The sequence below is a fragment of the Malaya genurostris genome, chromosome 2, assembly GCF_030247185.1.
Source record: "Malaya genurostris strain Urasoe2022 chromosome 2, Malgen_1.1, whole genome shotgun sequence".
Taxonomy (NCBI): domain Eukaryota; kingdom Metazoa; phylum Arthropoda; class Insecta; order Diptera; family Culicidae; genus Malaya; species Malaya genurostris.
In genome coordinates this window covers 42,894,360-42,908,907 of record NC_080571.1, presented here as the reverse complement: position 1 = coordinate 42,908,907, position 14,548 = coordinate 42,894,360, and the positions used below count along the sequence as shown (strand labels likewise).

General features: G+C 41.1%; 1 protein-coding gene across 5 annotated transcripts in view; it reads right to left on the bottom strand.

Annotated features, from left to right (window-relative positions):
* The window catches only part of LOC131432866 (nephrin), a 789,197-nt gene that overhangs the window by 253,156 nt on the left and 521,493 nt on the right, over positions 1-14,548 (bottom strand). For all 5 annotated transcript variants that reach the window (XM_058599423.1, XM_058599426.1, XM_058599425.1 and 2 more), the window contains exon 3: positions 7,718-7,920. In XM_058599423.1, coding sequence (XP_058455406.1) covers positions 7,718-7,920 — 203 coding nt within the window. The remainder of the gene's footprint in view (positions 1-7,717; positions 7,921-14,548) is intronic.

Here is a 14,548-nt window from a genome sequence, read left to right as displayed (position 1 = left end):
ACCCGAGTGTCCGATCACAATCGACACTGCGAAAACAAAAGAACGACCTTGAAAGCGGATTAATGCGGACTGTACTGGACTGGATTAAAGCGAATACACATCCGATCGCGTCGACAGATACGGTGGGAATGAATTTCAATGCGTTGACGTAATAGTAATCTGTGTTGATTGACGACGAATTTCCTAATAGAACTGTTGGTACCACTGGAATTTTCCTGATGGTTCCAATTATTGTACTGCTGCTGTTTTGCCTTCCGAAAAGCTCCGCTGGGCTCAGACCCACGGACTGGAATTGCAACATTTCCTCAATGCTGTAATTATCAACAGCTTGCTTGTTGATTCAATAAATACAAAAATGGTATTTAGCATTCGCGAAATTACTGGATCTCAATCCAGCTCTGCTGCTTCCTGTAAGCAACAGACTGTAGTGGCTCTGCAAGCCCTGATGGTTGACTCCCGAACTTGGATGAATAGCTCTCAATTTCGATAGGACGATGTTTTGAGTACAAGGCTGTCTCTCAGAATTCGAATAACTAATTCGACGTAATTATGAACTGTTGACTGGTAACGAAGTTCCTATTCGCGCTGTTGGTACTACGATGAATTTCGTGAAGGTTCCAATTACTGGACTGCTGCTGTGTTGCCTTCCGAAAGGTTCCGCTGGGCTCAGACCCACGGACTGGAATTCCAACGTTTCCTCAATGTTGGAATTATCAACAACTTGTTTGTTGATCCGATAAATACGATGATGTTATGGAGGTGCATTCGCGAAATTACTGGATCTCAATCCAGCTCTGCTGCTTCCTGTAAGCAACAGACTGTGATGGCTCTGTCAGCCCTGATGGTTCACCGTTGAACCTGGTTGAATGGCGCTCAATTCAACCCGAAGTGAATGCACCTGAGATTGGTGAGGACGAATACCATCACCGCTGTAGCTGCTGCTAGTCTATCATCTAATACTTCATGATGAGATTGTACGCCGTGTTTCAGCGTAGCCGATGAAATAAATTGTTTCCTCATCTGCAGTGTGCAGACTGAGGTGCTACCTGAACTGTCCTTGCTTGCCGAAAAGAAGTCTCCCATGATGGGACGACCTCCGAGAATCCTTAACGCAAATGACCGGGAAAGATTTTGCTTGTTTTGTAAACAAGCCTGAGTGACTTACTGCTATGAATCGGAGTGAATTATTTCCATTCCGCAGAATGGTCAGTCTTTTATTTTCAGTAAAACGAAACTTTAGAAGTTCCATTTCATCAGCACGAGATTTTTGTATCACTTCACAAATGCCACTTCAAAATAGTTGCGTCGCCATTACTTTTCAGTTTGACCTCGTGTCACACATTTATTATGAGAGGTTTTATGTTCAACAGAACACATTTTACACATATTTGGGTGTATTTGAATTGTCGTTTTTATCGACCAGAATTAATTTCGCCGCATTTCTGACGGACAGTGATAAACATACTAAAACACAGACTGATACGAGTTGCTCTTAGTTCAGACAACTTTTAACCAACTGTATGTAACGACAATTAAGGTCGTGGTGAGAATTACAATGGCGATTTCACTTTAACATTTCTGCCTTTGCCGTACACGCGTTTCGACCGGCGCGATAGATTTACGTTACTTGTTCCGACGATCCGGTTCGAAGGACCAAAATGTTTGCGCACATTAACGTTTGTGGTTTTGTCGGACAAGTGTTCGGATTCTCGCGACGAAGTGAAAACTCGCGGATACTATTTAACACTATATTTATTGCAACGATAACTACAAAAGCTTGGACTGACTGACATACTATCGTTTTATCGTACTGTCGTACGATCGCACGATCGCTCATACGAACGCGCCTGATCTGATCTACACTACGTTTTTATAGTCTGCGTACATTATTATAGGAACACAATTTGTCTCTACCGAAAAGCACATACCGTAAGATGTACCGGAAAGTATGTATCGTAATCTTTAATACTGTCTGCTGCTTGTATAACTGCTCGAATCCTATCACTAATCGGTTTCTGTTGTGTATACAGTATAGCTCACTTAAACTGTCTCCTGAGACTTACACTTTGGCGTGAACAAGCAGTTTTAAAGAAAAAAAGGTTATTTGAAACAAACTCTTCTTTGTCTATTTTCAGTGTAATTTTATCGCAAACCAAACCAATGAAAGTCATAATCATCTCAGAATCCAGTGGAATTCAATTTGTGTGCAGATTTCACAGGTTTTCTAACTGCTAGTTTTTTGAAACATACACGCAAAAAACTTTTATTTAAATTCAAATTAAAGTAGGCAAGGCAAAGCGAGGTGCTCAGGCTCACATAGCAACACTCAAGAAATTCCGGATATCATTTTAATTCATATGGAGGCAAGTTCAATGGGTTTGTTGCGCTAGCAATCGGACGAACAGAAAGCTTTCCGGTTTTGTAACTCGTTTATTTCCAATAGAGACAGAGAGAGTTATAAAATCCCTTGGGGAGAATTATTCAATAATATTCAAATTAATCAATATACAATATGTATACATTTTAAGTTAATAAGTGTTTACAAATTACTCACGTTTAGTCTTTTTTACCTTTTTTATATATATAAAAAATAGGTATAGAATTCGCTCAAACTTTCGAAAAATTTTCCGAGGCCCGGAGGGCCGAATGTCATATACCAATCGATTCAGCTCGACGAACTGAGCAAATGTCTGTGTGTGTGTATGTGTGTTGTCAACTAAAAGGTCGAGATCTCAGAGATGGCTGGACCGATTTTGATCAAACTAGTCGCAAATGAAAGGTCTCCCGGTCACCAAGAACGCTATTGAATGGTTTTGAGATCGGATGTTTACTTTTTGAGTTATACGAAGTTTTATGTCAAAATTTTCAGTTTTTTGACAGTATCTGTCACATTTGACCTTGAAAACAGAATATGTTTCCAGACTTAGATTTCGCTCGGTAATACCTATCCAACAAGCCATAGATTGTTAAAATCCGTCCATTTTTAACGGAGATATCGATATTTTTGTGTAAGCCTTATTCCAGTAGAAGGAATTTTGAGCGCTGTATGAAAAAGCAATGCTTGGGAGCAACATGAAACACGATTTTTTATACTGTTACATATAATTGTTTCTAAGTACCAAAAAGACTGTGTACAGCATCCTTTTTTATGACAATTTGCCTCGGAGCAATTTTAGCACGGTTCCTTTTTGGCAACATAATCTTTCGAATATGGCATATGTAAACCAGATGATACCAGCATTATCGAGTTGGAAGTAATTCCATAATTATATTGATTTAAACTATTTACAGCAATAAATGCTGGAAGAACATGACTTCCATATACCATACGACTCAGTTCGTCGAGATCAGCAAATGCGTGTGTGACAAATAATTTCACTCAATTTTCTCGGAGATGGTTAAACCGTTTTCTACAATCTCAGATTCATATGAAAAGTCGTCTACTCCCAAACAAGGTTCCTGAAGTACGTTTGGATCCGACTTCTGATTGCGGAACCACAGGATGATATGTGAAACGAAATTAAAATAATGCAATTAATTTTTCTCGTAGATGGCTGAACCGATCTAAGATTCAAATGCAATCTAAGAATCATCTATGATTCAAATGAGAGGTCTTGAAATCCTATAAAACCCTCCTACTTTTTAGTCAGATTCGACTTCTGGTTTAGAAAATGCAGGGTGATTAGTATAAAAATGTCCATTTCCCATAAATTAATCAGGTTTATCGGGTTTGCAAATTTGGATAGTCGATTACGAAATAAATTTATTTCAGTTTAAGCGGTATTCAGTTTTCGATTCGGAATGTACCCCCAAATTTTAATTCGCACTACAATTTCTCAAACATGTCTACACACTGCTCAGGTGAATTTAACTGATTTCGGCTACACCGATTTTAGAATTCCGGTTCCAGTATCGAACCGATTCTCAAAGCTCAATCATTTTCTCATAAAAGACCAAATCGAACTTCAAAAAGAAATATTACCGGACTTAAGGTCCCATACAAAATTGGTGAATTTTATCCGATTCTGGAATTACAGATGATGAGTTTAAAAATTTCATGTAAATTGTTTGGCGTAATAATTTATGGCCATTCGGATCATTTTGGGCTATGCTAATTCCTGAATACCGGCTCTGGAAGTACCATAAATAATGACGAAAAACTCTAAAGTGGAACTTACTTCGACATCTCATGGAATGTTCAATCGATTGTCGCACGCTAAGATTGAAATTCGATGTTTTGCAGTTTCGACATTACAGGGTAATAGGTGATTAAAATCTCAATTTGCCGTTTAAAACGACGATAATTAAAATAATGTCATGAGAACTAAAACACCTAAGAATATCCATGCAAAAACACATGCGTATTGAAAAAAAAGGTATCATCTCACTGCTAGGTGGATTAATCACGTTTTTTATAATCAATTCGTCCGTACTAACAATTCCGTACTTCTGAGAGTTTTACTGTACTGATCAGCAATCCGTACTATTAGCTGTAAATCATTTATGTTTTAGGTTAAGTTTGCATGTAAATTCTTATGTTTTACCTTGTATCTGTATAGTTCTAGAAAATCAATTCAATATGTTTTACACTGCACTGACTATTCTAAGTTAAATTTAAGTAGAATGACAAATTAATCTTAAGAAAAAACAGTTCATTTTAACTCTTAGTTTCCCTCACCTACAAACCACATGTGTGCTCACTGCTTACTCACGCTATTCTCCTTCCACTAACGGCAGATGACAGTTCATTGGGGAACAGGGTTGAAATCAGGTTTCGCACGAATCAAGACGGTTGAAATAAGGTGCGCCATAACCCACCGGGTTGTGAAAGGGTTCGTCCAACGAAGGCTTCTAACGGCATACCAAACAAATTTGCGTTGCACACTTCCGATCCTGTTAATCCAGTTCTGATGATATGGTGCCCAAATCACAACTGAAGACTCCAAATGCGAGCGAACAAGTGCACAGTATAATGATCGAAGACAGAGTGGATCATCAAATCCGCTGGCAATTTTAAATATAAAACCTAGTTGTCTGTTGGCTTTTTTCTACTATCATAGACTGATGGTTTCGAAAAAAAAGTTTTGAGTCAAGTAATATACCGAGATCTTTCACACATTCAACTCTATCTAATACATGATTTCCGATGGTGTAGTTGAAGGTGAACACCTCACGGCTTGTTTTATGATGGAATGAAATCACAACACATTTTTCGTTGCTCACTGTCATGTGGCTATCGGTACACCATTCGATAAATCGAGATAATCGCGATTGAAGCAGATAGCAATCCGCTAGACTTTCAACTACAAGAAATATTTTGAAATCATCAGCATATAATAACTTCCAACTTCCGGTAAAGATCGATGTGACATCATTAAAGAATAAAGCGAACAAAACGGGGTACGCCGGAACAATTACAGAATTCGTCTGAAAGTGTATCGCCAATTTTCACTTGAACAGTGCGGTCTTTGAGATAAGATTCGAGCCAACAACAAAATCTTGGGGAGAATCCCAATTTTCTTAATGCAATGTCATGGTTAATTCGATCAAAAGCTGCCTTCAAGTCTGTGTAGATTGTATCAACTTGAAATCCTTTCGCAATGTTGTCGATGCAGAACGTCGTAAATTCCATCAGGTTGGTTGTGACCGATCGACCAGAGATGAAACCGTGTTGTTCAGAAGAAATATAGCTACGGCAGTTGAACATAATCGTTTCATTTACGATTAATTCGAATAATTTAGAACCCGCGCAGAGCGATGTTATTTCACGATAGTTCGCAATTTCGCGTTTCTGTCCTTTTTTATAAATTGGAAACATAACTGATTTTTGCCATTCGGAGGGAAATTTCGATTGTTGCAGTGACAGATTGAATATTTCCAAAACCAACTTTTGAACGGAGGGCCGAGTATCATACATACTATTCATATAAAATATCATATAGTCATATATTCAACTCAGTACGTCGAGTACGCAAACTGTCTGTGTGTCAAATTCCAAATGTTAAAATCGACCTCAAATCTTCTCCAATTGATAGTTTTTTTATCAGTAGATGGTCAAACAAACCAACTTCAGTTATTCTCCGGAACCGGAAGTCAGACCGGTATAAAATTTAACAGCAGTCTATGAGACCATAAGACCTTTCAATTGAATTTGAGTTTGTGAAAATTCAGTGACATTATTTGTCACATACATACACACACACATACACACATACGGACATTTTGTGATCTAGACGAACTGAGTCAAATGGCCTCGGTTGTAAGGTCGGTTCTCACATTGATTGCATAACCTTTCTATATGAGATAGGCAAAAAACGTGCCTGATGGTCTCATCGGCCGAGTGCGAATAGACCTTAAGGTGCAATTCATGTGAGAGTTGCGTTTTTGAGTGGGAAATGCAGGGAGGGTTTAGAACCCGTAGTATTGCAATCCCCCGGGCACGTGTTTTCTCTCGGTGGCCATGTAGAGAGAAACATGTTTTAAATATTACTAGCAAAAGGAAGGAATCAAACATGAAACTGACTCGATTTTTCGAGAATACCGTGCAAATTATGAGTTTTGTGGGAACTACGGAGTATTGTTCAATCTGGTTGCCGTCAAAGTTGTGTTTCGCTACGATCTGAGTTTTTCAATGGGCTGGACAAATTCTAGAATTTTTTTTTGCAGTATTGTCTTCACGAAACATTTCAGAGCAATGCTGGGTAATTCAGCTGGTGTTATATACAGTCTGCTACATAAGAGCGTGGCCACGATTACTCGCTATCGGTAAAGTGGAATGGCGTGATATTTTTTTTACCACAGAGGGCAGCAGTGTCCTTCATGCAATGCAAGAATAAATCAGCTGACTATTGTTTACAATTCGATCTCAGCATTATTCAAAAACTCGAAAGGTTCCAAAATGACCCAAGCTACCGCGGCGAAATACATGCAAATGTCGAAACAGTTTGTGGGTAAGTGGATGAATCGTTTTAAAGAGGTGAAAAATGTCGACGACGGAAGCTTGGGTTATTTTGGAACCTCATTTTGAAATAATGCTGAGTTCGAATTGTAAACAATAGTCAGCTGATTTATTCTTGCATTGCATGAAGGACACTGCTGCCCTCTGTGTTAAAAAAATATATCACACCATTCCACTTTACCGATCGCCGCGAGTAATCGTGACCTCGCCACAGCTACAGCCCTAAATAAAATCAGAAAAAAGATGTTGCTAATATTTATTCGAGTAAGGGTGAAATGCGTTTGAAACATTTAAAATTCATTCAATTAGCTAGTAAAAGTTACATCTAAATTGAGTTCAATAAAATAGCCATGTGAGGATGGTGGATTCCAAAAACCGATTTTTTACACGATCACAAAAACTTGCCGGAAAGTCACGGTAAAATATTTAAGAACCTCCATCCGGATAAAAGACACAAGCACCGGAGGAAACTTGTGATTAATGTTCGTGTAAAAGTACGATTAAAAGTAGGAGAGAATCCGAAAATACTGCTCGAATTTCGATCATATCGGCTGCCGGGGGAGCACGCGAACGAAAATGAGAAATGTTCGACGAACGGCAGTGCAATGCTTCACCGTGATTTACGGCGGACGGCCAATTTCCCATCGGAAAACGGAAACATATGTTTAATCCACCATCCATGAAAATGCTCGTACCAAATGTTCGACTGCTCCAGTGGCAGTGCCGATTACGGTGGATTCGATTCGGTTCGCTACTTACTTATCACGGACAGCTGCACCCGCGTGTTTCGGGTGGGGCTCTTGTGGAAGTCCACCCGGCACCGGTAGACTCCACTGTCGGAGCTTTTCGTCTGCCGGATTTCCAGCGTCGCCGGCACTCGGTTCGGATAGAAACTGGCCCGTCCATCGAACGACGAGTTGGAACTGCGGTGGGAGCCTTCGCGGGTGTCTCGGGCATCAAAGCTGCAAATAAGATGGAAAAGGAAAAACCAAGAACAAAGGTAAGTGAAAGGTTATTTAAATTTAAAAATAAAAACATTTTCTTTCTAAGCAACAACACTGGGCCCGATCCAATAATGAACTCATTTCTTCGCCATTCCGGTCACATTTACTCTCGAAGGACTTCACCGAAGTCGCTGACAATGTCAGCCGGCTTTCCCCGACACCAACCCGGGAAGAAAGAGAAAAAAAAAACACAAGACGCAGTGCTCATTTTGAATTACTTTCTCATTAAAAGCTAATCAAAACGCAAATTGAAAATAATGAAAGCGACTTTGCGGTGGCTGCTGACTGAAAGACGATGACGACGACGACGACGACCACGGCGACGGAAGGCGAACATTCCGTGCAAGCGGACTGCCGGATCCCGCCTTTTCCTAGCCGCTGTTGTTCGTTCGCGAGGTTGTGCTTGATTCGTTGCCACGGAGTTTGCCACGGTAAGCCACGGAATAGCAAAAGGGAATTTATAACACAATCAAATCAAGCTGACAGGAAACTTCGTTTGCCGAGCTATTCTATAGTTGATATATGAAAAATGGAAAACTATGAGAAAAGATTCCGTTGGAACGTTGGATTGCAAATTGTTTTCTCAAATGAGAAACAAGGAAATATTGTATCGAGTTTGTCAACTGGTTGTAAGAGAATCAGCGAAAGTGAATTGGTTTAGCTGGATTGAATTGCATCTCTGGATTTTTTTTATTTCGGTACTCTTTTCAAATTTCAAGCAGCTGGTTTAAAAAAACGTGATTAATCCACCTAGCAGTGAGATGATACCTTTTTTTATCAATACGCATGTGTTTTTGCATGGATATTCTTAGGTGTTTTAGTTCTCATGACATTATTTTAATTATCGTCGTTTTAAACGGCAAATTGAGATTTTCATTCCTTTCGTGACCATCGTATCGATCGGATGGTAGTTTGCATTAGAGCAGCTGTGCGTTAATCCATTCTTATCCGTTTCAAGGTCATTTAATATCAAATCTTTTGTATTCGCGAGCTTGTGCAGTAGATCAATACAGTATAAACAATAAATACAGTTAGACAGTGCCGGGTGCTATTGTGTTAAAACAATACGAACAGTGAACGGACGTTTAGTGTGGTGCCGTGAACCGGTGCTGTGTGCATATTAATTCTCAGAGGTTGTTGTAACTAACGCTTGGCCTCAGCGGCCGAGTTGCTACGGATCATTAGCTTTGTATTATATTTTTTTTCCTTCGTGTCCCTTTATCGTCTTATATTTTGACTCCCCCTATAATTTGCGCGGAACCTCAACCGCGCTATGGCAAGTCCATTAAATTCTACCCTGCCCCCCGAAGATAAAATGGAAACAGATTCTAAATCTGCTCCAAATAGTAAGACTCACCGGGTTAAACAGTATCCCGAAGAGCCTTCACCCTCGGCCGGCCTTTATGTGGTTTATTTTCGGACCAAAGAGAAGAATAAACCGCTTAATATTTTGAAAATATCTAATGACTTGACGTCGAAATATCCAACATTGAAATTTATCTCAAAAATTCGTCCCGATAAGCTCAGGGTCTCGTTGACCAGTCTGAAACATGCTAATGAGATCGCTCGAAACGATCACTTTACGCGGGACTACCGCGTTTATATACCAGCTCGCGAAGTCGAGATAGACGGAGTGATCACGGATCCAAGTCTGACATGCGAGGACATTCTCAAACATGGGGTCGGATGTTTTAAAGATCCCTTGCTTAAGAATGTCAAGATACTGGACTGCAAACGTTTGCATTCAGTATCGATCGCCGCGGATGGGACAAAGTCTTATCCCCACTCGGACTCGTATCGGGTGACCTTCTTCGGCTCGGCTTTGCCGAAATTCGTTCTCTTGGCCAGGGTTCGTCTACCTGTACGACTTTTCGTACCACGGGTAATGAATTGCACTAGTTGTCAACAACTAGGACACACAGCTTCCCATTGTGGAAATCGGCCCCGCTGCTCGAAGTGTGGAGAGAGTCATGCGGATGGCGTTTGCGACAGAGACATTGAAAAGTGTCTTTACTGTGGGGCGGCCCCGCATGACCTCACAGCATGTTCTGCGTATAAATTGCGTGGAGATCATTTGAAACGATCTCTCAAGCAACGATCAAACCGCTCGTTCGCAGAAATGCTGAAAATCGCCACACCACCTGAACAGAACCCCTACACCTGTTTGTCTGCGGACGATTGCGACTCTGACGATCCTCAAGAAGGTACATCTTCAACTGTCCCTCGTAGTTTTAGGAAGAGGAAAAATATATCATCTCCTAAACTCCCTAGAAAGGGTTCGAAGATATCTCTTGAAGGCCCTCCAAAAGTAACAGCAGAAGGAAGTGTTGGTAAAAAAAACGAAAAGAAGAAGCCAAAAGCTCCTAGTTCCGGAGACTTGAAATCGGAGAAAGAATATCCAACACTTCCGGGGACACCCAAAACCCCGAAAGTCCCCAAGGAACCAGAAAACACATCAAGTGCTGGACTTGTAAAATTCAGTTACATTGTGGACTTTATATTTTCCGTCTTCAACATTTCTGACCCCCTAAAAGGTATTTTGATGACTTTCCTGCCAAAAGTTAAAATGTTTTTGATGCAGCTAACTGCAAAATGGCCCCTCCTCTCAGCAATCGTTTCCTTCGATGGCTAATTTTTCGAACGAGGTCAAGGATTCGATCACTGTTTTACAGTGGAACTGTAGAAGTATCATCCCGAAAATAGATCCTTTTAAATACTTAGTAAATAATCTGGAATGTGACGCATTTGCATTGTGCGAAACTTGGTTAACTTCTGATGTATCACTAAACTTCCACGATTTTAACATTATTCGCCTGGATCGAGATAATCTCTACGGAGGAGTACTTTTGGGGATAAAAAAGTGCTATTCCTTCTTTCGAATTAACCTCCCCTCGATATCAGGTATTGAAGTTGTCGCATGTCATATCACAATTAAAGGCAAGGACCTTTGTATTGCTTCCATCTATATTCCCCCTAGAGCCTCAGTTGGGTACCACTGGCTCAGCAGTATCATGCAACTTCTTCCCGCACCGACGTTAGTTTTAGGAGACTTTAACTCTCACGGTACGGGATGGGGTTGTTTTCATGATGATAACAGATCAGCTATGATCCATGATATTTGCGACAACTTCAATATGACAATCTTGAATACGGGAGAAATGACACGAATTCCCGCACCACCAGCAAGACCAAGTGCGCTGGACTTATCCCTTTGCTCGACATCGCTACGGTTGGATTACACGTGGAAGGTAATCCCTGATCCCCACGGTAGCGATCATCTGCCTATCGTAATTTCAATCGCCAGCGGATTAAGACCATCGGAAACAATCAATGTTTTGTATGACCTCACACGAAATATTGATTGGAAATTCTACGCAATATCGATATCTGAGAAACTAGAAACAACACAAGAACTTCCTCCGGAGGAAGAGTATACGTTTATGGCTGGCTTGATTCTCGACACTGCGATTCAAGCTCAGACGAAACGTGTACTCGGCGCGAATACCAACATTCGTCCTCCCAACCCGTGGTGGGACAAAGAGTGCTCATCACTGAACGCGGAAAGATCTTTAGCATTCAAAAAGTACAGAAAATATGGAACACCTGATAATTATAGAAATTACGCAGCACTAGATAAGCAAATGAAGAACTTAGTTAAAGCAAAGAAACTAGGTTACTGGCGACGGTTTGTTGACGGATTAACAAAAGAAACATCGATGAGCACTCTTTGGAACACAGCCCGACGAATGCGCAACCAAAACACAACGAACGAAAGCGAGGAATATTCTAACCGCTGGATATTCGATTTCGCTAAAAAAGTATGTCCTGATACTGTTCCGGAACAGAAGATATCCCGCGCCGCGACTTCGAATACAAACGAAACACCGTTTTCGATGGTAGAGTTCTCACTTGCGCTCTTGTCGTGTAACAATAAAGCCCCGGGGTTAGACAGAATTAAATTCAACTTGTTGAAAAATCTTCCTGACCCTGCCAAAAGGCGCTTGCTGAATTTATTTAACAAGTTCCTCGAGGGTAATATTGTTCCACACGACTGGAGACAAGTGAGAGTTATCGCCATTCAAAAACCTGGGAAACCAGCTTCCGATCACAATTCGTATCGGCCGATTGCTATGCTTTCCTGTATCCGGGAGTTGTTCGAAAAAATGATTCTCTTCCGTCTAGACAATTGGGTCGAGACTAATGGTTTACTTTCAGATACACAATTCGGCTTCAGCAGGGGTAAAGGAACGAACGATTGTCTTGCGTTGCTCTCAACCGAAATTCAAATGGCATTTGCTCGTAAAGAACAAATAGCATCAGTATTTCTAGATATCAAGGGGGCTTTTGATTCAGTTTCTATAAATATCCTGTCTGAGAAGTTGCATCAGCATGGTCTTTCGCCAGTTCTGAACAACTTTTTGTTTAATCTATTGTCCGAGAAACACATGTATTTCGCGCATGGTGATTTGTCGACAATACGATTCAGTTACATGGGTCTTCCTCAGGGCTCATGCTTAAGCCCCCTTTTATACAATTTTTACGTGAGCAACATTGATGAATGTATCAACACACCTTGCACGCTAAGGCAACTTGCCGACGACAGCGTTGTGTCCATTATAGGACCAAAAGCTGCCGATCTCCAAGGACCATTACAAGATACCCTCGACAACTTGTCAACATGGGCTCTTCAAATGGGTATCGATTTCTCTACGGAGAAAACTGAGCTGGTTGTATTTTCAAGGAAGCGAGAACCAGCACAATTACAGCTTCAACTAGGGGATGAAACCATAGCTCAGTTCTTCACATTTAAATATCTCGGGGTCTGGTTCGATTCCAAAGGCACCTGGGGATGTCACATTAGGTATCTGAAACAAAAATGCCAGCAGAGAATCAATTTTCTTCGCACAATAACCGGAACTTGGTGGGGTGCCCACCCAGGAGATCTGATCAGGCTGTACCAAACAACGATATTGTCCGTAATGGAATATGGATGCTTCTGCTTCCGATCCGCCGCGAACACCCATTTCATTAAACTGGAAAGAATTCAGTATCGTTGTTTGCGTATTGCCTTAGGTTGCATGCAGTCGACTCATACGATGAGTCTCGAAGTGCTCGCGGGCGTCTCACCGTTGAAAACTCGATTCTGGGATCTCTCATATCGATTGCTAATCCGATGCGATATCTTGAATCCAATGGTGATTAAAAACTTCGAAAGGCTTGTCGAGCTCAATTCTCAGACCCGTTTTATGTCCTTGTATTTTGATTACATGGCTCAGAATATTAATCCTTCTTCGTTTGTTTTCAACCGTGCTCATTTCTTGGATACTTCTGATTCTACTGTGTTTTTCGACACATCCATGAGAGAAGAAATTCGTGGAATCCCGGATCACGTACGCCCTCAAGTGGCCCCAAATATTTTTTTATAATAAATTCAGAACAGTCAACTGTGAAAAGATGTTTTACACTGACGGATCAAACATCAACAGGTCCACAGGCTTCGGAATCTTCAATCAGAACATCACCGCTTCGTACAAACTCAGTGATCCGGCTTCAGTTTACGTCGCAGAATTAGCTGCTATTCAGTACACCCTCGAGATCATTGAAACCTTGCCCAAAGACCATTACTTCATTGTCACGGACAGTCTAAGCTCAATAGAAGCTCTCCGGGCAATGAAGCCAGGAAAGTATCCCCCATATTTCCTGGGGAAAATACGGGAACATTTGAGTACTTTATCTGAACGGTCTTATTTAATATCCTTAGTCTGGGTCCCTTCGCATTGTTCCATTCCGGGCAATGAAAAGGCAGACTCATTGGCTAAGGTGGGCGCATTAGAAGGTGATATTTACGAAAGACCAATCTGCTTCAATGAATTTTTCAGTATCTCTCGTCAGAAAACTCTCGAAAGTTGGCAAACTTCATGGAGCAATGGCGAACTGGGACGATGGCTGCATTCCATTATCCCTAGGGTATCGACGAAACCTTGGTTCAGGGGGATGAACGTGAGTCGTGACTTCATTCGTGTGATGTCTCGGCTCATGTCAAACCATTACACATTCAACGCGCATCTCCGGCGTATTGGAATCGTGGAGAGCGGTCTCTGCGCTTGTGGTGACGGTTATCAGGACATCGAGCATGTCGTATGGACGTGTACGGAGTATCGTGACGCCAGGTCTTTATTAAAGGACTCCCTAAGGGCCCGAGGTAGACCACCTGAAGTTCCGGTCCGAGATGTGTTGGCTAGTCGGGATATCTCTTATATGCTTCTTATATACCAGTACCTCAAACACATTAATATCCAAGTGTAATCTGTTATACCTCGCTCAGAAAGTATAATCTCCACCTACAGGTTCGACACTAACATCCGCCCGATTCTCTCGATCACCGTCCCTGTCCACCATCTTCATTGGAACTAACAAGATCTTTTTTTGTCACTAACTTTTCGTTCCCCCTTCCCCCGTCTCTTCACCATCTCGATGGCAACTAATTAGATCTCTGTAGTTTTCAGACATTTTGTTTCCATACCCCCTATTTACCTCGGTTTCCACAATATTTACTTTTTCTATTTTTTCATCTCTTCGTAACATC